Source organism: Pomacea canaliculata, linkage group LG8, assembly GCF_003073045.1.
Source record: "Pomacea canaliculata isolate SZHN2017 linkage group LG8, ASM307304v1, whole genome shotgun sequence".
NCBI lineage: Eukaryota > Metazoa > Mollusca > Gastropoda > Architaenioglossa > Ampullariidae > Pomacea > Pomacea canaliculata.
Genome location: NC_037597.1, coordinates 11730390 through 11756135, shown reverse-complemented (window position 1 = coordinate 11756135; position 25746 = coordinate 11730390). Strand labels below are relative to the sequence as shown.

The 25746-nt window shown below is 38.8% G+C and overlaps 2 protein-coding genes and 1 long non-coding RNA gene across 7 annotated transcripts; 2 read left to right on the top strand and 1 right to left on the bottom strand.

Moving 5' to 3' along the window:
* Nucleotides 1-4424: 4424 nt before the first annotated feature.
* LOC112569780 (RNA-binding protein Nova-2-like) lies at nucleotides 4425-21939 on the top strand. Of its 5 annotated transcripts, none has more exons than XM_025247680.1 (7): nucleotides 4425-4584; nucleotides 6382-6423; nucleotides 8690-8758; nucleotides 11720-11860; nucleotides 12471-12616; nucleotides 13385-13538; nucleotides 17084-21939. In XM_025247680.1, the coding sequence occupies exons 1-7, from the start codon at nucleotides 4467-4469 to the stop codon at nucleotides 18259-18261; spliced, it is 1848 nt and encodes a 615-aa protein (XP_025103465.1). In that variant the 5' UTR covers nucleotides 4425-4466; the 3' UTR covers nucleotides 18262-21939. The 5 variants fall into 5 exon arrangements, with proteins under 5 accessions (XP_025103465.1, XP_025103464.1, XP_025103466.1 ...); XM_025247679.1 differs by having other exon boundaries at nucleotides 12471-12625; XM_025247681.1 differs by lacking the exon at nucleotides 6382-6423 and having other exon boundaries at nucleotides 12471-12625.
* Nucleotides 20181-25637, bottom strand: LOC112569783. Its single transcript, XR_003100531.1, has 3 exons — nucleotides 25431-25637; nucleotides 23028-23082; nucleotides 20181-22600 (listed from the first exon to the last, which is right to left on the bottom strand). It is a non-coding gene; the product is annotated as an uncharacterized LOC112569783 (long non-coding RNA).
* LOC112569782 (histamine H2 receptor-like) lies at nucleotides 22600-25472 on the top strand. Its single transcript, XM_025247684.1, has one exon. It carries the CDS (start codon nucleotides 23836-23838, stop codon nucleotides 24868-24870), a length of 1035 nt encoding a protein of 344 aa, XP_025103469.1. The 5' UTR covers nucleotides 22600-23835; the 3' UTR covers nucleotides 24871-25472.
* Nucleotides 25638-25746: the final 109 nt, after the last annotated feature.

Below are 25746 nucleotides of genomic sequence, written 5' to 3'. Positions count from 1 at the left end.
CACAATGTAACGGAAACGGCCACTTTTCCCCACGGAAACATTGTGTAAACATCGTGTAAACATTGAGGTGTGTGTGACGTCACAAGAAGAAGGGAGTGCGAAGCTGTGAGTGTCTGATGGGTTATTCAATCCCACTTTGACTTAAACACACACTTTATTTATGAAAGACCGTCTTTTGTGTAGGTTTTGCCTCGATTTGGGATCAGAGAGCAAACATTGGATGAAAGGGGGAAAAGATGAGTGTCTGAGGCAGAAGATACAATGCCGCCACAGAAGTGCAATTGTGTTTCTTTATTACGTGTCCTAGCTTGCTGACAGTGGCACACCTGTCAGCTATCTGTGCAGTGACAACTGACAAGTTTTACACAAGTTTGTCTCTTCGCGGTTTCATGGTTGCACTGTGTGGGTCACTACATGTCCGAAAGCTCTGTCCGTGGGTCCTAATCACGTTGGCGGAACGTAGGTTGTCACTGATCACGTGGTACAGAAAGTCAACCCTCGCTTTCTTAAAATAAAAAGTAATTGTATTTTTTGAAGACTCATTTTATCACTTTAAAGGAAGAACAACGACAATCCATCTTAAAATGTAAATCTTCTAGATTTGCCAGATTAACAGTCGTGTTTGTGTACATTTATCTGCCACGTAGCCCTTTATCTATCTTGTATAGGAGCAGCGAAAGCGTGGGAACAAGCACTGATACAGAATGTCTAGAAACTTGATTTCACCGTTTTGTCGTTTCAAACAAATGTCTGAGCGAAGCACAGATAGAAAGGTATTTAAGGCAGGGCGCTTTCGGCTCTCAACTATGGCTTTCAGTGCATATCCCCCTCTACCTTTCCACTACCTCCCTCCTTCTTTGGCTGGCTTCTTTGACCAGGCGCCAGGTTTCTTGTCAGTTCTGCTTCCTTGCTGGAGTTTCGATTGTTAAGATTTCAAAGTTTAGGCTTCTTCGTGTTGTCATTGCAGTGTATAGTGAGACAGTAGATACTTTGAAGGAAGAACTGTAGTCGCAGTCTGTTATTAACTCAAGTGTGATGTGTTGACGTGAAGTTTAATTTTTATATTAATTTCTTTGTTTATTGTTATATATATTAAGATAGAGAGGGCTGGGAATGCGACTCTAAGAAACAGACCCTAGAGCACATTCTTGAGATCAGTCCAGTCAGAGAAGAAGTTTGGACCACCTGAAATCATCCTGAACACCAGACTCTGGGAAGCCGTCTATAACCTAAAGCGAACTTAAGATTTCCTGGAAGTCACGTGAGTGACAGTATAGCACCGCTAACCGTTTATCGATCACTTAAGAAGATCAATGAGGGTGCTAAATAAAAATACATCACTAAACACATAACACACATGTACATTAAATTATTTTCAGGCTCAGTTATTACCTCCCCCTCCCTCACTTCATTTCCCCCATTTCCCGCAAATCCTCCGCCCAGCACACACCCGGCAACTCCAAATTTGGATCGATCTTCATGATTGACTGCCGCAGACCTCGGGAGGCTGGCGCGGGCCAGAGGTGCTTCAAGAAATGGTATTTTCTGGCAACTCGCTCGCTGTAACAGCACGTGGTTCGCCTTCAATCTGCACACGCCGAGCAGCCCCACTAGGGGAACCATCTAGCGCTAGGTTAGGCACGTGATAGTGCACATGCTCCCCCAGTGGGGCTAGGCTAGGCGCAACATCACTGCTCGCGGAGACACATCGTTGAGCAGCTTCAGCAACGATTATTAAAGGTCTAGTGGAGTGCATTTTCTGCATATGTAAAGCTCAAGTGCAAGATATTATCCCCCACCACCACCACCTCCTCCAATCTCCTCGCTGCCGTTACTTTTCCATTCACGACATACATACAACAAGAGGTCATCAATATGACAAAAGGGTCGTGATGTGAAGTCTCGTTTATCCACAGATAAGTCTGATTAACACGTGATCCCAGTTTTCCCTCTGACTAAAGCTTCGACAGCGTAGACGTATCCATGTACAATCCTGACGTCTATATTGTCGACTTATTTCTGCGGATGATGATGTTTGTATTGCTTGATGTTTTTCTGTATGATGATGCATAGCGAAAACAAATGTTGGGCGGGTATACACACAGATGTGGGGAACAGTGTCACACTGAACTTTATCCAGCCAGAAGGAAAACAAATTTAACTCTACAAGACTTTAAAAAAACGGATCTTTAAAAAGCGGCGAATGTGGAAGATCCAGCAGAGAACGACATGCAGTGACAGATACAGAATAAAGCTTCAAAATGAGTGAAACTGTGATCACGTGACCATGCATCTTTCCCCGCTCCTTCTCGCCAACCTTCCCCACCCACCGTGTGCTATATCAGTGGTTCTCAAAGTATGGTCCGCGGACCACTAGTGGTCCGCGGGCATAAGTCAGGTGGTCCGCGGCTGACAGTCATCATATGTCAGCAAAGTGATGTTTAAAGGGACGTATTCCTCCTTTTAACATTTTAATTACAAAGAACTATGTATACGTAGTTTTATGTCAACGTATTACTATACTAATGTCACAAAATGACATTTTGTTTTGAATTAAAATGAAACAAATGCGGCAATTTAAATGTGAAATTCATAGTACAGAGTGATTTTTAGGCCTTGGTGGTCCGCCATATTTTTTACTTAGGTCTTGGTGGTCCGCCATAGCTTTTACTTAAGTAAAGTGGTCCGCGGTCCGAAAAACTTTGAGAACCACTGTGCTATATAACAACTCACGCGCGAGGCGGCGCGGCTTGCTAAACTGCTGACGCAGCATGATAAGAGAAAGCTGCCGCAGTCGATATGTTGTGGTAGCTAAGGGCTTGCGGCTGTGGGCTTTGCGTCACAGAGCGTGGCCACCGTTAGTCGACTGCGCTGAACAGGTGAGAGCGGGATTCCTGGGAGTGCGGCGAGACGTGTGGATATTGCGCAGGGCCGGGCCACGCCCCCCTCCACAGTTTCTCAGCGCAGGTAGTAGAAGGAGAGAGCTGCGCGCCGATGTTCACTCGTGACACGATTTTTGTGACCTTCCGTAGACTTTGATACGTACCTTTCAGCCACGGACAATTTCAGCAAGTGACAATTATTAGGTTCTCTAGCCAGCTACACAGATCCCTTCCCTCTCTCCCTCTCTACATACCCACGTGTGAACCTGCGTGTAAACAAGAGTGCGCGCGCACGTTGGTGTAGAAGGGTTTTAAAGAAGTTTTTGAAGGAAATGTTGAGTAGGATGATGAATTGCAATGATCGGCGTTAACTGACTTTAGAATTTTACTCCGATATATATATATATTCCGATATATATGTTAATAGAGATTTGGTCTGAATTATATACACGGAGAATAAGAAATCATTTATTTTCCAGTTGATAGTACACTTTTACGAATTTGATTTGATGATGGTCGTCGTTTATTCGACAAATACCGGTCACACTCACACCCATACCTGCAGACGCTGCTACTCACACTGGAGGTTATATGTCCCTTAAATTACCTCCACATACGTAATACCATCCCACTTTCTCGCTTGCACTCTCTCTCTCTCTTCCACACCTCTTTCTATAACACTGACACACACACTGACACACACACACACACAATTGCCTGAAGTGGTTGCATGGTGATGTCTCACTCTCACACGCACATGCACACTCCATAATTTTTATTTATGCAATAACAAAAGTACCTCGGCTGTGCTTGGATGTACTGAAAACTGCACGATGAAGTACTTTCGTGAACATCAGAAACAAAGCTCGCTTTAGTATGATTTTTAAATTTTATATTTATTTTAGTAAAACAACAGTTAAAGACTACCTTATGTTATTAATGAGGATGAGAAAAGGAAGGAAGCTGCATTTTTATGTTTTACAGGTTAGTAAATAAACCTGTGTAGGGAAGTCCCAGAGAATTTTAATCCTTTTGGAACAAATTTCATTTGGAATGGTATTCCAATGATTGGTTACGCTTGACGCGAAAAGCTAGAATCAATCACTCAATCCATCAATCGCGCTCTGTCGGCAATCACACGTACAGAGTGTATACCTTGTAGTAGAAGACAGGTAAAGAAAGGGGAAAAATATTCTACGAGTTGTGGGTCAAAGTCTAACTGTGAATAAAACTAAACTAAGTTATTGTAGTTATTTACCTCAACATAATCTACCTTGGTATTATCGTTATTTTGTCAAGGATCGACGTGCAAGTGGTTAAAACTCGCACATGGAAAAGGGGCGTGGCTTTCCTTGATCGATTGATAAAAGTAGCTGATTAACGTTTGCTATTGTATGAATAGCATTTATTTTTCCATTTGAAGTCTATATATGTTATGCATCTTCATTTATACTGTTGTTTTGTGTTAGAAACCAAACAAAAATCGAGCAGCACGTTTCTACGAACTTTGGATGCGCTCCGACAAGTCTCGTGACTCATCTACCGTCTGCTACGTTACCCCACGAGAACTGGGCGAGTTGTACGATGGCAATGAACTACGACGGCATGAATGGGTCAGATATGGACACTTCTGACTCAAGAAAACGGCCTTTGGATGGCGATGAAAACAATGGGGTCACCAAGAGATCAAACCAGGGTGGAGGTTAGCATGATTTATTGACATATTTTCTATAAGATGAAGGAATTAGAGCTTTATAGATGTCTGCCTTCAGCCAATATGGCGGCTCAGAGGGCAGCCGGCACAAGTCCGTTGGCTACGAAAAAATTTTTGGAATTTGATACCAGTTGCATATTCAGTGTACAAAATCATCACAGGAATGCCCCAGGTAGAGTAATGAATTGTATGAGGCTGTGATTTTTGCTGTTGATTAATCGGCAGAAAGTAAACGGGACTTCGTCGATGCAGTTGCAAGTGTCTATGGTTGGATCCCAGCTGAGAGAATTCATGTACGAACATGTGTCGAAAATGAAACTTTAACGAAGCGTACATATTTATCTTATTCTACAGTTTGTAACTCCTTTTCGAGTACAAAAGAAAGTGTGTCCAATTTAAATAATGTTGATTTAATAGTTTAGTGACATTTTGGGGGCTTAGGCGTGTTTGTTTTTTTCTTCCATCGGTCACCTCCGCCATAAGCCGCGAAGGACACGATACTCTCCGCAGAAAATTATGACGCTGACCGACCTGAATACTTTTGCCCGATTTCAGTGGAAGGAAATCTGATTGCTGTTGAAAGCTACCATCTTCTCCCATATGGTGATCTTGGTCGTATTTTACGTTGCTTTTGGTGTCATTGCTGGTGAGCAGTGCAGACCCATGTAGCATGATACACCGGTCTCGGAGTTTGAGAACCGCATTCGAAACCCACCCACTCCCACCGGCCCAGTTTAACAGTGATTTTCGATTGCTGCCCACGTGTCACCGTTTTCATCACTTGTTTTAATTTTCTGCTGGATACTATTGACGCTCCTTTCCACAGAAACTGTAGGCCAGTCTTTGACCCAAGGTTACCAGCAGTGTGTAAAGTGAGCCAGTTGTTGGAAGAAATACCTGCTTATCGCGAGCGGATGCCAATCCATACTGCTAGTGAACAAATGGCTCTGCGAGATGTCTTCTCATATGGCGATGATGCAATGGCATTTGGTGCGAAAGCTTATCATCTTTTCAATGAAAATATCTCATTTTAGCCATCCACAAATCTGTTATTTCTCATAATATGTGTTCTTATGTTCAACAGCATGTTACAGTCCACCTTATGTGTTGATATTTCATGTTTGTGTAGCCATTTTCATTGCCATTTGATTTAGCATGTCTTATCAGAAATGTTTGCAGCATGTCAAAATAACATTTAAGGTGATTTTTTTTATCATATCATTATCACCCAAACTTAATAGTGCTTAAATTTGTTTTAAAAAAATTGTGTCATTTTTCCATCCCATATTTTTCAGTCATTACACAAAGCAGTGTCCTTAGCTTGGAAATGGTACCCTTTTTTTTAGTGACTGGTGAATATTGCATGATTTTTCTCTTATGACATCAGACCTTGGTGACCTTGCTGTGTTTGCTGCTCACATCATGACTAATCTGCCTGCATGCTGCAGCATTGAACTTGCAGCTGCTTGCAGTTATGTCACCAACATTGCGCTGCTACTTGTCACATTGTGCAGTATAGTTATCGGGATGTGGAATCATTTTACAACCTGCCTTTGGTGTAAACAATATACTTTCAGGAAAATGACAGAACTGCATCCTGAGGTGCTGTGGAGCTAGAAGCATTTTATTTTTTTCAAAGAAGGGAGGAGTGTTGGACAACAGTTTTGTTTGCCATATGGCCAAATGCACTCAGATTTTGCTAGGGGCAGCATAGGGATAGGGTTGTGAGCAGACGTGGATACATATTGTGTCATGTGTGCATTTCTGTTTTTGGCTTTTGTGCAGGCCCCTCCCATACAAGCTATACATCAGGGACAGGAAAAGGAGGTAGGCAGCAGATGTAGTGCATCACCAGTTTAAAGCTGTTCACTGATTACTGAACCATGACCATTGCCTTGAAGGGTGCAGTCAAAGGATTGTGGATTCAGTGACTTGAATTTGTGCACCATTTGTATGGTTGCAGATGCAATAGGTTAAGGATATGGAAGGCATGCTTTTTTCTGATTTCTTAGGGCATCATTCAGGTTTCTTTCACGCATAGTGCTGTTTTTTGAGTGGGTCATAAGTATGAGATACGGTGGGCACAGACAGGTGTAAAGATTCAATAGTCTTATGAGGATTTTATGAGGAAACCACATGGTTTGACTTTAAGAAATAAGAGTATATCTCTTATTCAGTTATTGTATGCCTGTTCAGGTTGCCTCTGGGTAAAGTTGGTGATGATAAGCTCAGCTCTTTTTTTCTGTTGCAGTCTGTAATCCATAATTTATTTTATGGATTATTAGCATTATGGAAGGAGTTTATGCAGAGTGAACTCAGTCTTTGCACAAGTTAATCCTTGCTTAAAAATATCACAAAGTGAATATATATTTAAATATTATATTATGTTTAGATGTGTGTTGTCAGTTTCTGCTGAGATCCCTTATTTAGTTCATAACATAATATATGTCTAGAGTTTCTTTGTCCATAGGCCTGTTATCTTTTACAGTAGAAAAAATAGATGCTACACATTCACAAATTTGTGTCAGAATAATGACACCGCATGTGGAGAAATAATAGCATAGTCTGTGACCGATCACAGCTGGTTTACTGGTTATTTTCATGGGTGATAGCAGTTTGTTTTAAACTTCACAGGCTGGGATTGTGTTTTGCTGAATTCACTCTGTACACTCCATCTTTTGTGTGTATTTTTTACATTATCCCTGATGCATTGATTTAGTTTTCATGTCTTATCATGTTCCCTTGCATTCCCTTTCCCCCAAGTTTCCCTCCCAACACTGTATCAGTCATGCCAACATTATGTACTGTATAGTGTTCCATTGTGAGATGGTCAGTCTCATTTCTTCAGCTTCATCATCCTTGTGAACATAAAAACCTTTCAGACCTTATCATTTCATGTCTATTATCTCAAGAAAATGAAATTAACAAGAAAGAATTTTTTGTTAAATTGTGGTTAGGGGTAGGGGTAGAGAAAGGTCACAAATGACTCCTAGTTCTAATCAGTTCACATTTCATTAAGTTTTCTTGTTACTGCTTTGCGCTCGTCCCATTTTCATTATAGCATCAGTTTTATTTGAGGTTTATCATACATAACTTCCAAAATTCTCATTGACTTGGCATCAGATAGTGTGTCTGCAGGGCTAAGTTTTGAAAAACAAGCTGGCAGGAGAATGTGAATGTCATTATATGATTTTGCAAAATCCTTCTGGTCTGGGCTTTCAAAACAAATTTGTTTTCATTAGGTGACTGCAAGCCTGTTAACCTGTTCCACAAGCTTTCAGAAATCTGTTGAATTCATCATTCATATTTTGGATTGACAAAATGTTTTTAAATGGTAGTTTGTCATGGGAATAAAATTTAATTTTAGTAAATCTGCATGTGTGTGATGAGTGCATGCATGAAAATTTTCAGTGTCTAAAGACTGTCACATGTGATGGTGACAGTAGTTAGAACTATGGTTCAATTTTTGTGACTGAATTTTTACAACTGAAACGTCTTTATCCTGCCACCAAAACTGTTTTGCAGTTTAGAAAAGAAAATATATTCTTCCCTTTTGATCACAGCTTTGTAGAAATAGAATTTTTACTGAACATTCGCTTCTCCAAGTTTCCTTGCATGTAACATGACTAGCATGAAAATGTTCAATACATTTTTTTTTAAACTGCAGTAACTGTTTTTTGATCATATAATATAAACTCAACTGATCAAATGTTTATGCCCTATTGATCTGCAGGTAAACTAAACTCTATTCATAATGTTCCCCCAAATTAGAATTGAAGGAGTGGAGTAAAAGAGTTTATTTCCTTGGTCTTAAAAAGGAGTTAAAAACTGGGAATAGTGCTAGACTATATAAAATAGGTAACATATAGAGTACGTAGGGGGTGAATAGTAAAATAATGAAGTTAAGAAATATGCCTTCTACAAGAACAGGAAAAACAGTATTTTGGAAGTGGAGTGTAACAGGATCAGGAGAGATGAGACTGGCCAAATTTTTTTTTAAGTGAAAAAAAGATTCTTGAATTTTCTACATGTAAATTACAAGAAGTGGGGGGAGGGATCTTAAAATTCCTACTGTCTGTTGTCTAACCTGCAGAAAGTACCCATCTTTCGGAACGACAAGCGGACTTGGATTCCTCGCTTGCTCAAGAAAGTGAACTGTCTGGTTAGTATAAGCTACATGAGACTGGCTTCCCTCTGACCAAGCAGAGGCATAAAGTATGGATGTGCTGCTGACAGGTTTTGTTACTCATTTGCTTTTCTTAGCATCGTTTGCTTCGGGACTCAACTAATGGGAGTTTCCACCAGCGATTTTTGTCCTATGTTGCAGAAATGGTAGTATGGTGTCACAGAAGTTGTAATATTTGCCCGCTTTGTTTTTATTTTGTTTATATATCAAGAGCTGTTGAATTTAGAAATATTTCATAGAAAAGTACCAGAAAGTTATAGAATCAGAAAGTTAGATTTAGGCTTATTAAGGTTAAAAGGTTTTAAAAAATGTGTTTAATATTGTCCGTCAATAGGGTGCTTTGAGCATAGACAACAAGAAAAGGAAGCAGATGGATGTTGTTCACACCTTTAGCTTCCATATTGGTTCCAGCAGTATTTTCCTTGGGTGTATGCATGAGTATGCTTCACGTAGCCGTTAACTGTGCATAGCTTTACCCTTCACCATCTCCCCACTCTACAGGTTTTTTCCAGGTCTTTGTTCCGTTTTTTTTTTTTTTTTTTTTTCAAAACAGTTAAATAATACACTGATTATCTGTGTGCATGGCCATTGATGCATATATAGCAGTAGATTTTAAATAAAATGGCTGCTAATAATGTGAGTCAGTAGAAAAGATGTATTAGGACAAAGAACCTCTATTCAGTTTCTAAAAAGAGCCAGTCCTGCAAAAAGCATTTTTTTTTTTTTTGAAAAAGAAAAGATTTTATACTTTCCTTTTCTGGAAGTTTATAGCATGTTTACCAACTTCATTCAGAACAATGGTTCATTTTGGAATGTGAGAAAGTTGGATGGTTTGGCCACAAGCAAATTTTTTTTATAATGACAGCACATCCTATTTTGGTAACCATTATTTTAAAAAAGATATTGCAAGCAATCATTTTCGAATTTCATTATGACAAACTAGAATACCGTGTCCAGATGTCCAGGGATTCCTTCTGTGAACTAAATAGAGAGTCTGTTTTGCAATTTTATTTTGTAAATAGGTCTTATGTCATGAATCTTAATCGTTAAGACAAAAATAATTCCTGGTTAATAAACCAAATAACAACAAAGAGAATCTGCAAATGCTCACATTAATATTGCATGAGGTTAGTCTTTTAGGATTGCCTAAAGTTGTCTTTAAAAAACAGTAGTATACCAACAAATAAGGCATCTGATAAGAATTTTAGAGCAGAGTGTGGAGATAGTGGTTGCATTGGTGAGGTTCTTTTGTTCCACCAAACTGTCAGATACCTTTTGTCTCTTTTTTTTTTCCGCAGAGTTTGGGGGGAGGGGTGGATCTAAGTGTACATTAAAAATATTGTAAGTGGTCCTGAATAATGCAGAAGTAAGCAGTGATTGTTTTCTGTTTACATATTCTCTTGCATCCCTTTCTTTTACTTTTCATTTAGTTCCTAGCTTGCTGTACATAATCAGTTAAGCAGTAAAACTTGCTTTCTAATCTGTTTACATCTAAACATATTAGTTTGCAAACATATTTAACAGTAGCCCAACGTGGATTTTGAAGAGTTAGGGGGGAGGCTATGTGTCTGAGCTATCATCTTCTGTGCAAATAATTTTTAAAAAAAAGAGAGAGTAGAATAGACATTCTGAAAAAATCCACATCTCACAGAACTGCTTCTGGGTTTTACTGCATATCAGTGAACATCTGAACATCTGCTTTTTTCATTCTTTGTTTTCATTCCCAATCATCCATGCTGTGCTGCATGTTTCATACCATACTGCTGACTAAGATGGTAAGTTGTCATTTCATTTTTGTTCTGACTAATTCATGTCATCATTTTTTGTGCAATATTTTGTTTTTTGTTTCATTAATAAGCTGGGTTTTTAAAAAGATGCATAATATTATTTGTTTTTGCTGTGTTGTCTTTACCCTCCCCTGTCTTTTTTTAATATCAGTGTTTTTAAGATTAGATAGCACTTGAAAATTTGGCTCTTTTATCACATCAGAAAGGGAGCCAGTATTTTTTGGAAATTTTTCATGATGGTCAACTCCTTACTGTCTCTCATTTATTTTTCAAGGAATCATCTTGTGGTACAGATGGTTCATATGCCTACAGTATGCTTATGTCAAATAGGCATGGAAAGAGATTGCTGCAGTGTCTCAAAATGTTTGCTGTGTGAAGGATTCATTTTGTGGATCCAAGTCTGACACTCTTCATAGCACCTTTCATCATATTCAGAGTGCATAGTACAGTTTTTGTCATTCTGACATTTTTTGGAAAACTGTATTAATTTGTCTTTATCATTCTAAAGAGGTGTGATTTTTCACACAAGTAGGTATTCATATGCTATTACAAAACTTGAAACAGTACATTTCAGGACTTCTGGAACATAATCCAAGCAGTTTCATCAAAGTTGTCTTCCAGTACTCACTGGAAGAAACAATAAGAGTGGCTTGTGATGTGCAGGGTAGTGTAAAAATGGACACTTAAAACAATACTAGCTTCTCTTAAACTGTTGAGAAATTTCTGTATTGTAAATAATTGTCTGCATATGTATCAGCTCAAGCACTGTCAGTCCTACTGTCATCTTTGTTGCACGTTGCACATAATTTAGAGGCCATGTTTGGCCTTTGATGGTCTAGGGGCTTATGCAGTCTATTGATCTCAGCTTTCTTCTTTTGCTGTAGGTTATTGCCAGACTATGTAGGTGCTTTGTTATACGTTTAACTTTCGAGATTATCTTCCTGTTCCTTCCGAGGTTTAAGTCATATTTTACAAGGTCATTATGCCAGTCATGCTTAGTTGCTAACTACTTCTGGCATTGTGGAAGAAGCTTGTGCTTAATACATTAATTGCTATATTTGTTTAATCCATTCAGCATCAGATACTGCATTTGATAGATAATATTTGGAAAAAAAGTTCTTGGTCAATAAAAACTTGGTACAAATTGCAGGGGACAACATTCACCTAAAAATCCTTGTGCCCAGTATTGCCGCCGGTGCCATCATTGGCAAGGGAGGGGAGACTATTGCCCAGGTACAAAAAGAAGCTGGAGCCAGAGTGAAAATGTCCAAAGCCAATGATTTTTACCCAGGTAAGCCCTTCCACATGTGGCTCTGCTATACATTTACTGATACAGTCTTGATTTTTGATATATTATGAGTTTTTATTTCATTTTATTTACATTTAGATTCATTTACATTGTAGACTTTCAATACATTGCAAGGATGAGATCAGTTCATTCTGTGAACATGCCTGTTCAAGAGCCTGGCTGTCATGTTTAATAAGACAAATGACAGTGCCAGTAATCATGCTTGACGGCACTATCAGCTAGATGAAAACTGTAGACAAACGTGTTGATCTCTTCAGTCTGTGTTAAATTCCCATTTTGTGAAATATACGTAACTTAGTTTTCTTTCAGAAAGTCGTTAAGCATACAGTCAGGCTACTCCAGCATTCATCCACACTCATCGTCACCTTTCTGCCAAGTCTTCTGAATCATTCCAGCACTCTTTGCTATCTGCCTGTTATACAACTGTTGATCCTCAGACAGTGACCTCGAGGCCACCACACCAGTAGTGTGCCAGCAGTTCAAAAGACAGTTCTCACCAGCGTGAGGCTTAGAATGGATGCTTCTGGTCCTAGCCTATTTGCATGAGGGGCTATCCTGGTCACATCACACCATACCACTTTTTTGCTTCCAGGCACCACAGAACGAGTCTGTCTGATCATGGGCCCTGCTGAGGCTGTCAGAAAAGTTCACATTTTCATCATGGAGAAAATTCGAGAAAAACCTGATCCTAGTCCTAAACCTGAAGATGCCAAAACTAATTATGAGAGGCATCGACAGGTAATTGAGGTATTTCAACCATTTTTCATCATCATCCCTTCATTTCCCACTTCATGCTTCATGGAAGACTTGGCATTTCTTTTCTGCACAGTAAGTCATTGTCACTCGCGTGTCTGAGAACCATGAATATAGGATAAAATTATTAGTTTGACTTTTTTAAATTGTTCATTTGTGGCGTTAAAAAATCTGATCATTTTTGCTTTTAATTTTTTTTAAAGATTTTGTTCCAAAATGTCAACTTTGAGGAAAACGAATGCCAACTCTTGTATGCTGCTTCCCTACTGTGTATATTGTAGGACGTGATATAGACAGTTATCAATTGATGTAGTAATTTAGTTATCTTATTTTGTCCCTTGCAGTATTTAATGGAATTCTGTAAAATACTTACACATTTCTTGTTCAAGATGGCAAAAATGTTTGCAGTATTTTGGTGACATACAATTTTATATTGCTGCTTGTATGCTTTTTTATTCTTCTGTTAGGCCAAGTGGAGCATGAGCGTATCTCTTTCAACCCTCTGATGTCAGTTAAGCTGCTTATAATTTAGCCTTATTTTTGCTGACTGAAACATCAGCTGAGGGCAGTTGGTCATGCATCATTGTGCTGAGACTTTTGTCACACATACCCCTCTGCACATTGGCACATACGCATCCTTGCCCTCACCATCATATCTCATAAGCTGGGGCTGGTTACAACTGTACATTCCAAATATTAAAATTTGTTTCTTAGGCCTCCTTGCTTTCAACAATTTTTTTTGGTCTTCTGCAGATAAAGGTTTTAGTACCTAACAGCACAGCAGGCATGATCATTGGGAAATCCGGCAACTATATAAAACAGATCAAAGAAGAGAGTGGAGCTTATGTACAAATCTCACAGAAGTCTAAGGAAACTAATCTACCTGAGAGATGTGTGACAATTGCAGGTAAAGTTTAAGTTTTAAAGTTTGCTTTTTTGTTGCACGAATGTTTTACAGATGTGGAAGAGGTTTTTTTTCCCCATGCAATTTATCATCAGCAAAGCTTGCTGTGCTTTAGAACTAGCTAGCTTTGCCCAATTCCCATGACTCAAGAGCCATAATTTTGTAAACATTTGTAAACATTTTTAAAAATTACTTGAAAGAACGGCTGCTATTTGCCAGCTGTCTCTGCATATGTGATCATACTGATGTTTACATATTAATTCAGGTCAAGAAGATTGCAAGTAAATGCAGATTCAAATGTAAACACAACTTTGCTCCCTGTCAAAGCCACTTTGTCGTTAAAACTTCTCCAGATTAAAACCCTTTAATGTTTACCCAGAAGAATAAAATGTGGGTTTGCAGTTACAGCTTATTGTATTTGCAGTAAAGAATTATAAAATAATTTTTAAAAGGTGTTTATTTGGTGGAGTCACTGCATTAGAAATAACTTTCAATAACAATTATTTGAAACATGACAAACATGAAAGGTACCAGCTAATGATTTTGAAGAAGTGCTCAGTTAAAAATATAATATTAAAGCAGATTTAAAGAACATCTACAGAAATAGCGTATGATCTTTATGTGATGTTTCTGCTTCTCTCGAGATAGTTACTTTGTTAAAGCCCAGCATTTGTAGCACTTAGTTGCTTGCATGACATAAAACAGAACCAACTAACCAGCATTTGTAGGCGCCTACAAAGGTACCACATAAGCAAAATTCATAGCAATTACATGTTTATTTTAAAATTTTGATTTGGCTACATTGCAAAGCAACAAATCTAGTGTAAATAAACATTACTCTTAACACAGTTCATACAATGCTAGTCCTTTTTACACCTTTTCCCCCTTTTCTATTTATAGCTTCTTCAATGGTCATCTTCTTTTGCAAAATCACGCTACTCTCAGTCTTGTCACTTTGTTCCTCTTTGTGCTTTCTGTTGTTTATCCTTCTGTAGTTCATATGCTGTTGGTTGTTCTTCTGTCCTTTTGTATGTTGCCCATGTCTCGTTCTTGTTCTTAAGTGCTAAGAGCATGCTGCATCTTAGAAGTGTGAGTATGTGATTTATAAATTTTGCATTTATTATTATGTTTTAGCGGCTAGTGGGCTTCAACAGGTGTTTCTAATTGGGTAAATCTTAGTGCAAAAAACTATTTCCTCTTTTTCCCCTGCAAAACTATTTAATGTGGGTGAATATTCCTTGTGTTGGTGAAATACTTGTGTACAAACATCACTGTGCATAGAAAGAGGTCAACAACACAGACATCAGGATAGTGCATCTTTTCTTGAACTGCGTAGGATCATCCACATTAGATATCTCATCACAGGTGTTTCCAACAAGCAGGCTATGTCGACATTTGTATTATCTATGCTTGACTATTGCAACTTTCTGTTTGTTGATCTTCCTGACCACTTGCTCAGTAAGCTCCAGAGAGTTCAGAACAATTATGCTCACATCATATTCCACAAACCTAAGACAAACCATGGTGCACCACTTTAGCACTGGCTGCCAGCTTGGGCTCGCATCAGTTCAAAATGGCAAAATGGTTTGTTATTGTGTTGCTCATGGCCTCATGCCATTCTGTGTGAGCTTGTGTCACCCTACAAGCCTACAAGTCAGTTTGTTCTGCACACGCTGGTTTTCTCACTGTCTCACATATCAGACTTGGAAGGTCCATCCATTGTCCATTCTCTTTCGCTGGTCCCAGTATTGGAAATGCACTGCCTCTCTCCATGCAGTGAGACACTCCATGCTTTCCTTTCTTTAGTTTTAAAAAAAAAACCTCATTTGGAAACACCTATTGTAACTGGTTTACCCTGACTATTGCTCCACCCTCTCTCTGTGTTCCTTCATGTTCCTAACAACTGTGCATATGTGTTTGTATGATTGCCTGATTGTGATTCCCTTCTTTGTCATATGGCATCATTAAGTTCTGCCCTTTACATCTTGTTAAGTGCATTGAGTTCACCTCCATGTTGGGGAAATGTGGTATATATATCCTGTTATTATTATTTTGTCATGATTATTTTCATCTTTCGTTGCATGTTCATCTTTGTAGATGTAAATCATGATAACAGAAGAGAGAAAGTCATCTAGATTTGTAGATGTACATCATGAGAGCAGAAAAAGGAGTCATCTAGATTTGGGGAAATGGTACCTTGGAACAAGCTTTACCCATTTATTTAAAACAATGCACCCTCTCTAGTCCTTTAACTTAACCTAAAGTTTAAGCAGTGTGTCCTAAAAGTATTTCAAGAGTCTGTTTAAAATTGAATGGTTCATGCTGGTAAGGTAAAAAATATATCAACAGAAGAAATCAAATCAGGACTGTATGCTTAAAATAACTGCAATATTTTACAATTAATATGATAAGACTGTTGTTTAGTTAATATGAGAAAGCCTATCATATGATTAAATCATACATATAATTTGAAAAGGTTCCATCGACTGTGTTAGTGTAATCAACTTTAAGCAATCGATGGCATTAGGACCGTGCAGTCCAGTGACTGAAAAACCCCTCCTGCCAACCTAGCAGACATGGGTACCTAATCTGTTAGGGAAGGGAGGCAAAGGGTTGGACTTTACTACATACAAGGTACATGCTATGTTGTAGACATGGGGAACCATTTTCGTTCACTACCCATACAGTCACCAGGACATGGAACTTTTTATTTTGACCTTTTACAGATGACACTTTCTCGAGTTGTGTCCTAGCTAGATGTTTGCTTCAAACGGTCATAATGTGATTATTTGTTGTAATTACACTGTCTAGATCAAGATTAATTTATTGTCGATAGTCATCATAACACCTGTTTCAGTAACACACATCTTCAGTGTGTTAAATACTTGACTAGTGTAGTGGATGACTGAGAATAATTCTTGTTAATATTGTAGAGGGCCGGTAGTCCAGCATGGTTGTTAGTTTTGGCAGGGCCCGCAAATGATTGTTTGTTGTTGGCAGGATCTGCTGAGGCATGGTCAGCAGTGATTGGCTAGGGTAAACTGATAATTGCCCCGACCATATAGGAGGATCGTGAAGTTTAGCCTTCCAAGAGGTATATAAGGGCAGAGTGGAGACAAAATGAGAGAGCAGACGTCGGTAGATCAGAGAGGGAGCACAGACATGTGACAGAGAAGGGACAGCCCTGACTTTTTAGAGCTTATGGCGATGTGATGCAGCTGTGGCCATTATACTAGCCCATGTATTAAAGGGTCGTATACCTGCTGACTGTTCCTGCCTTTGTTTGAGTGTTGGAAGTTGTTGTCGTCACTCCACAACCCCCTACCACTCGGCTACAATATAATTTGTCTACAGCACATGGATGGTTTGTTGTCATTGTTTACAACAGGCCTGTATACAAGCGCACAATGTTGCCATTCTCATCTTATTGTGAAATTTGAATAAAATTTTTGTCCAGAAATGCATGGCTCTGGCATAGGTGTTAATTTATTTGTACCGGATTGCCTCTTTGCATATAATAAATGAAAACTGTTACTTCTTGTGTGCAGGTGAGATGGAAGCTAATAAGAAGGCAATAGACATGATCTTAAGTAAGATCATTGAAGACCCACAAAGTGGAAGCTGTCCAAATATCAGCTATGCAGACTACACTGGACCTGTGGCAAGTGCTAATCCCACAGGATCCCCTTTCGCCAACACTGCATTTACTCAGAATCGCAACACAGAAATGATCAACAACAATAGTTTCGCTGGTGGTGGATTTGGTGGCTATGGAGTCAATGGAAATGGGTTTAATATGGGGTTTGGCTTAAATATAGCCGCCATGACAGGTGGTGGGCCAATGACAAGTGCAGCAATGGAGAATCTAAAGATGACCCTGCGCAGCTCTGGTTTTGCTGAACAAGCAACAGAAGAAATTGCTGCTGCCATGAATACCCTAGCATCCTATGGTATCCTTGGCATGGGACTTGGTTTGGGTCAGGCACCAGCAGGCATGTCTGGTATGGGAATGGGTTCTCCAGCAACTACTGGTCAGCAGTATGGTTCAGCTGGGATCCAAGGCATGCAAGGCATGCAAGGGATGCCTTTAGGTACAGCCTCTACCCCCACATCTTCGACTGTCTCCAGTGGTTTTCTCAACACTAGCAACAATTCCACCTCTGCAGCGAGTCTCTTTGGGCCCGTAGGCTCCACATCATCTGGTCTTGGTAGCTCAGGTTCTACTGGAGCTTCTTCCAGTCTTTTTGGCAGCTCCTCACCTAGTATAGCAGCTGGGGAGCGCTATGGAGGTAGCCCTATGCTCAGTGATTCCTTCTCTGGTGCAGCTGCTAACTACTCCACTGCTGCCACTGGCTTTCCTACTGCTCCCGATCGCTCTCCTGGCGTTCCTACGGTCAACATGAACCAAAATTCATTTGGGCTGGGCACTGGTATGTACAGTCCTACTGAAGACAAAGCTAATGGCACCACGAAGCAGGACATCGAGGTTGCAGAGAATATTGTAGGTGCCATCCTTGGGCCAGGGGGCAAGGGTATAGTGGAGATCCAACAGTTCACGGGCACCAACATCCAGATATCCAAGAAAGGTGTATATGCACCAGGCACTCGCAACCGGATAGTGTCCATCACAGGCACCCCCTCCAACATCACACGCGCAAACTACATGATCCAACAGCGCATCCAACAGGAGGAGTACAAGAGAGCTCGCCAAGCCTCAGGACGCTGAATAAGCCAACAAGAAGTTACAACATACATCTCCCAAACACTGATCATAGATAGCGTTCATTGGACTCCATACCTTTTTTAAAAAAAGTCTAGTTTTATCCCTAAACTATGAGGTGGCATAATGGCTGTACTGTGGTGAAGCTGCATTCAAAGTGATTATTTCGTTTACTTTCTGTTTACTGGTTTTATTATCCTGTATTGTTAGTGCATTGCATATTCTTCTGATCTGAGGAGAGCCCCTCGTGAACTGGACATCGCTGCATATAGTTTATGAAACATGGCTTACTTTCCACTTTTGTAGATATGGAGTTCAGACTGGCATCCTGATCTCACTCCATACAGAACCAAGTTATTCTCCCAACAAAAGAAAACTGTGTGACTTTCTTAGCAAGTTTTTTTTCCCTTAAAGTATGCTTTCATCAGCTGAAAGCATTGGTTCACTGTAGGAAAAATTAAAGCATCAAACAGAGTTATTCACTATACAGTGTGCTATGGAGTTGTATTTTATCACTTGTCACATTTTATGATATGAAAAACAGACTGATGCAAATATTGTGGTGATGGCGGCTCAGGCATGTGTAGGTACACCATGTTTCGTGACGTTATATTATTCTATGGTGTTGCTTTCTTTTTTATGGAGGTTCAAAGTGATTACTGTTAATGTAGCGTGTGTGTTTTCTTGTACATTCTTGAAAATTTGAATGTACTCTTCACTTTCAGAACTTTAATCCTCTAGAAAAAGGGTGTTACTTAGACATACTTGATATCATATTATCATGCAAGAGAGGTTTTGTATTATATACCAATGTGTAAGTACCTGGAATATTTGTATGTACAAAAGCTACTGTTTTAGTCCAACTGATTGTTATTATTTAACTAAAGTTGTTAACCACGTTACTGTATTGTATTAATCACTGTCACAGTGGTACAAAACGTGTATGATGGAGTCATATTTATTTTGAACCATTTGGAGACGGAGGTTAGGAGCATACAAGTCATCTTGTCGTATTTTTTCTCCATAGCATGGTATCATTATGTTTGACAAAGGAATGAGCTGTGTGTTTTCTGAATGAACGGGTACTTCCTTTAATATCCATCTTGCCTTAAGAAGGAACCTTTACCCACTTCTTTCTCTTTCATTGTATCTTTTTTCTGTCGTGCAATGCATCAGGAAGGAACCTGAATTTGTTGATCCATCTTTGCACATCAGAATTAAAAGCTCTTTTCCTAGTACTTCTTTCTTTGCATGAACTCTCCTTTCTAAGAAACCAAATGTTATAACACTATCTTCATATTTCATTCATAAGCTTGACATTGTTCCTAGATGACATTGTTTAACAAGATACCCATGAGATCTGGATTTGTCACAGCCCGATGTCTTTCCTTTGTTGAGGTGGTGGGGATATTTGCCATTGGCCATCACATGAATGTTTCTACCTGCCGGATGAGGTACCAGCTAAGATAACGCTCCTGCATCTCATGTTTTGTGATGACAGCACATGTAGTGTTACTTGCACATCCTAGTATTTTGTGGCAGTGCTTAGGTGTCATGAAGCCATGCTGACATGATCATTGAATGGAGCAGCCATCTCAGTGTATTCATTTGCTTGGAGGAAATTTAGTGCTGTCAAAGTTTGTTGTGCATTGGTGATCATTATTCCTTTCCAAAAGAACAACTGTAGCAGATGGTTGGGACTTTTATCCTCATCATAAGAGTATGTGAAGGACTGAGAGAGTTAACGGTGTACATTATTTATTGCAGGCATTGTACAAATTCTGGATGGAGCAGAAAGTATACCTTTCTTTTATGCTGTTCTTATTTATTCAAGCAATATCATCTGTAGTTATCCCTTTTCTAGTTTTGTATATTTGGTTGAAAGCAGGTCACCTTGGAGGTGAAATTTTGAGGCTGTTACATTCTTCTTCACTCCCTCCCCCCCCCCGCCCCCACCTATATTATTTTGACATTGTTAACATTTTTTTTCTTTGTTGTTCTACTGGGGGTCTTTTTAATAGTAGATGAAATAAGTGAAATACTTTTTCATACTTATCCCCTCTTTTCTCCCCCACCCATCCCCATGATTATAAACAATATTTATTATGAAAAAACATTTTATCATGGTGAGCAGTGCAGAGCTCATTTAATAAACATGAAGTTTTTCCGTTTCCATTACTGTGAATATGAAGAATAACTTTTATGAGGTATTCTGTGTGACATTTTGTTTTCCAGTCATCAAAGCTCATGCAGCGTGTACCATCAAACTGTACAGATCCACAACACCATCACAAACACCATACATTTCACCATGCATCTTGCTGGCCAGGGGCAGATACCCTCATTCACTTGTGATAATGTGCACGTCCAAGAATCGTGGGTGCATGTTATGACTGTTCTGTGCCAACAGGTAGCCAGGTTGGCAGTGGAGTGGCAGGGGTGGGTTTTATCTACATCAGCAGCAGATCACTACAGTGAAGTCTTGATCTGCTCCTGACACTTTTTTTAACTTTTTTTTTTCTTTTTGTAAATTACATTATGTATACATGTATAAATATATGATAGGTTCAGAGTAAAAAAAAAAAACCTTTATGTAGTCCTGTTGGTGATGACTTCTTAACAGCGACAGCTTTGATATACAAGAGTACATAAGATGGAGAGTTGATGGCAGTGCATAGCTTGTTAATCAGAAATTCTGACCAGCCTTATAAGGGTAGAGAAAAATGGGACGTGATTTAAGCAATAATGTTATATAAGTGTTATCAACTGTAGTAGTATTTACTTGGACTTGTTCGCTTAGTCTCGTGTGTGGGATAGTGCTGAGCTGCTTGTTTCTTTTCTCAGATGTTACACATATATTTTTTTTCTTTTATTACGATTCTTGAAAATTAAAATGAGGCATTTGCATCTTGCCACATTTCAAACAATTGTAGTTGGTTGGGATTTCTGACTATAAGTAAATTATGATGCCTGATACTGAATTTTTTTGGTATCTTAAGGGCCATAGCTAAAGATTTTGATGCCAACAACTGCAGTCATTAAATGAGTCTGAGCCACTTAAAGCTCTCTATATTATGTACTCTGTCTCTGGTAGGTGATTGACTTTCCCAAAGGAAGTACAAGAGTGTCACATCCTGTTTGTATCATCTGTGCAGGGTAGTTGTGAGCTAGAACTGAAGCACAAGTTGCATGGCTGTGGGGTTGGATTGCTGTGGCAAGGAGGTGCCCTTCTGCTGTTCTTTCTTCCTCCCTGCTTGAATATCTAGATAACAGTGATGCTACGTGCATGCTATGCATACCCCTTTTTTAAGTCAGCATTGTCACGTTGTTAATCTGTGGTTTTTGTTTGCCGAATTAATGAAATTATTTATTTGATTTTAGGATGTTGTGAAAAAAGTTGTGAACTGCGTGCTTGTGTAGGTTATGCCAAATGTAGTAACAAGGTATATACATTGGTATAAGGCCACTGGTGTATTTGATGTGTGATTGTTTCACAAGTGTCTATTTTGACTGGGGCACCTCCTTTCCTTCAGCAAAGCATGACGTTGACAAGTTTTTTAACATCTGTGAAAGTATGTTCATGTTAAGCCAGTAATTGCAGGATTACCACAAGATGATTATGCAGTTCCACAATAAGTTTCAATAAAACTGAACAAAGATGTTGGTCATTGACACTTTGTCGGATACAAGACTTAAGTTTTCATTGTATGAGAGAATGTATGCATAAGAAGGTATTTACATTTTTTCCTGGTTTTTTTCTTCCTTAAAATGTGTTACCAAAGACATTGCTAAAGTAGGGGAAATTAAAAAATGACTATCAAAATAGAGCATTAGACACGTGTAATGTTAAAAAAAAACAACCCCAGCCCATATTTACTTAATTTTGACTAGCTTTGCAACATATATTTTCAGTTTTATTTACTTACTGCAAGCATTGCAGAAGATCTCATACTGTCGGTCAGTAGCGCATTTTCCCAGATTGTATCCTCAGTTTTGTGCCACGTTTATCTGAAACGATCATACTTCCTTTCTCCAACATTTGGCACACATGGCAAAAAACTTTATTGTAGCCCGGACTAGTGTAACAGACTGTTAGATGGCATTCAAGATAAACATCTGTAAACTTTGCATTGTGAATATGTATCATCCCAGTAAAAACCTAGTTTTACCATTTGGGGATACATCAAAATGTAGTCTTATGTCACTTCCTGACATTTTATGTAATACATTGGAGTTACATGCATATCCCCTTTAGATTGCAATAGTGCAGTGCGTGCATATAATATCACTTTAATGATGGTAATGTGTGGATCCATTCATTTTAGAGGATGGTTTAGTACCATTTCTGAAACAAATGATATCAAAGTCAGGCATGTTTTTCTAGCTGTCCATTTCCTCACTGAGGTGGATTCATGATTAATGCATTGTTTTGACACTTTAGTGCTATACAGATGGTAATACGGGACATATTTAGAGCTTTAACTGCAAGTGCCTTAAGTGATTTTTTTTTTTTTTCTCATTATCAGCACCTTTTAGGGAGAACAATTGTAATTAGTTTTACTGAAATAAAGTAAAGTTGTGTAAATCAGCGTGACCAAATTGTGAAGAATACACTAAAGGTTCATCATTAGAATGCCAGCATACTTCCTCCTGTGATCACAAATTTCCCTTGGCAGAAAGTGGAGGACTGAGACGTGAAATGGATTTTGTAAACCCTAATGATTAAAGCATTTAATTGAATCATTTTTCTGTGGTGTGCAAATACAGCTTACCCTAGAAAGATGTGGACCACCTCATGTCCGGATGCCTCCGTTATCAAGCTTCCATCTGTTTGTCAAATGTATAAAATAAGGATTTTCACAAGAGTTATTGCAGCTGATTTATGTTTATTGAGATCATTTTGGCACCATGAAGAAACCAAACAAGAAGTGACATTTTTGCAATTCAAATTCTGCAGTGTAGTTGAAATCACTAACCCACTACTTTTTACTTAAACTCTTTGAAAGTATAACTTATTATTTATATATTCCGTCTGTTCAACATACAGAAATGCTGCACAATTTATCAAGTTTATAGCCTAAGTCCTCCCAGCTGCCTTTACATATGAAGTTGTAGAGGAACACGTGAATATTTGTAAATAAAGAACAGATGGGGGGTCCATTTAAAGGAAAATTAATTGCCCAGATGGGAAGTGAAGTCTTTCTTTGCTGCTTGAGTTCACGAGTTTTTCATGTGGTGACCTTGATCTGTCACGTCTCGATATGGCTTTACCTTGTTATGGATGTGAGATGAATTATTGTTGCTTTGTCACCCTCCTGAGCACAAATATGCTTTCAGGTGGAAAGCTAGAAACACATTTGTAAGCAGCAGATTTAAGGTTGTATTTCAGTTTTAATAAATAATGAAGGACACAGTCATTGCATAAAAGAAGAATTTTTGGGCAGAAGGGCAGTTGAAAAGTGGAAGTTACAAAATGTGTTAGCTGTGCTCTTTGTTTGGTGAAAGGTATTTTGTCCTTATATGCTTCAACAGTGTCATCCCTCTACCTCTATTCTCTGATCATTTACTTAATCATACACCATGAATCAAAGTGAGCACCTGTCTGCTGAGAATGATTCTTTGTTTCAAGTGGAGGACAGCAGAAATATTGCAGGAAATATCACATTTGCAACAATAAAACTAATCTTTATTCCGCTGATAATTGGCGGCAACGGTCTAGTGATAGCATCTCTGCTTGTGTTTCGACGTCTTCGTAACCTGACAAACTATCTGCTTCTGAGCTTATCAGCATCAGATTTACTTGTGGCTGTTTTTACCATCCCTCTGTATGTCGCCTTCTACTTGCAGAAAGGGTCACTTACCCAGAACCGCACAGCCTGCCTAACTTGGTTTGGTTCTGTAATCTTGGGATGTGGAGCATCTCTCTATAATCTTTTGCTCATTGTGATTGACCGATTTGTTGCGATACATTTTCCATTTCACTATGCTCGCTTGAAAACACCACGTAAGGTTGGAATAACACTGACTGTGTTATGGATTTACATTGTTGTATTAAGTTTCCTGCCCCTGATGGGTTGGAACAACTGGAGCAGAAAAAAAAAGTGTGACTTTTATGGCACATTGCCTAAAGCTTATGTCATCTGGGCTGCATACTTTACAGTAGGCATTTGCACTCTTGTTTCCACACTCCTTTATGGTAAAATTTTTACCACTGTCTGGCAACACCGAAAACAAATCCATGCTGTAACTGTGATTGTTACAAGGGAAAATCTACAAATGGAAAAAGAGATTCGCACAACAAGATTAACTGCCATAGTTTTTCTGTTGTTCATTCTTTGCTGGGCACCATATGTGTGTGTGGGACCTCTTATGTACACTGGTTTGTCGCTTCAGGTTGTGGAGATCATCAAGAATTGCACACTGGTCCTGGGGTTTGGAAATTCCCTTGTGAACCCAATAGTCTTTGGGCTAGCTCGCACGCAGTTTAAATGTGCCTACAAACTGTTAGTGACTACACGAGTGTCTCAGTGGAGGAAGCTGAGTGTGCACCCTCTAGATAAAGATCACACACATGGCGTAATTGCATGTGTAGAAACATGCAACTCCCAGCAGTAAAGCTTTATATTTAGCCTTTATGTTGCGTGAAAGTGACAAGGGCAACAACATATATACAGCAAATATGTGGCTTCTAAAGAAAATGACATTATGGCATTAAAATCTACCTTGTTAGGTTTTGAAGGATCAAGTATATTTTGTACTGGGGTTCAGTTTATAATTTATGTAAATTTGTAAAAATTTAATACATTCCTCATATAGTTTTCTCTTCTTTTGTTTTTTTTTTTTTTTGTCATGACTTATGACAATAGGTTGGAGACAAGATGTCATTGTGCAAGTCATGCAATATGGAATGTATTTTAATGTTCGTAAATTACGGATCAATTGAGAAATATTTCAACGCTATTACTTGAATGTGTAAATTGAAGAACTTATGAAAACTGCTGCATTCATGCTTGTTATGGACGCCGAGGGCTAATCTCCCAATGCCGCAAGGATTGCTTCGACCTCTGCATAAACCACAACAAATAAAACTAAATTTGTGCACATAAAGCACAGAACGTGATTTCAACTATGGATGTAATAAAACTCTTCTTTTGACAAGGAAGAAAGAAACATACATGAAAGAAAACACAGCTTGAAGACAGTGCATCTGAAAGCAAGTTAGTAGAATCCTCATCAATTGTTTACCCAGGTAAAGTGTAGACGTGCAGCAAATTATAATTGCTAGCTTCACTTTCCAATATCAAACAATCTCGATGTAAAATGACATCTAATAAATTTTGATTTTTTTTACAGAAGCAAATCTTACTCGTAAGCACTCGTGTGTACTTTGTGTTTATCTCTCATCATATTTAGTGCAGCGATTCCCATGGTGATGATTTCAAGCAAAAAGGTAGACAACTCTTCGTGTGCGCTTTAGACCGGAAGTGCAAG

What these genes read in the sequence shown, in the direction of transcription:
- LOC112569780 (XM_025247679.1), top strand. Translation starts at nt 4,467, where the DNA reads ATGGCAATGAACTACGACGGCATGAATGGGTCAGATATGGACACTTCT. An exon ending in GAGATCAAACCAGGGTGGAG is followed by an intron (nt 4,585 to 6,381) that starts GTTAGCATGATT and finishes GCTTTTGTGCAG; the next exon opens with GCCCCTCCCATACAAGCTAT. An exon ending in GGCATCGACAGGTAATTGAG is followed by an intron (nt 12,626 to 13,384) that starts GTATTTCAACCA and finishes GGTCTTCTGCAG; the next exon opens with ATAAAGGTTTTAGTACCTAA.
- LOC112569782 (XM_025247684.1), top strand. Translation starts at nt 23,836, where the DNA reads ATGAATCAAAGTGAGCACCTGTCTGCTGAGAATGATTCTTTGTTTCAA.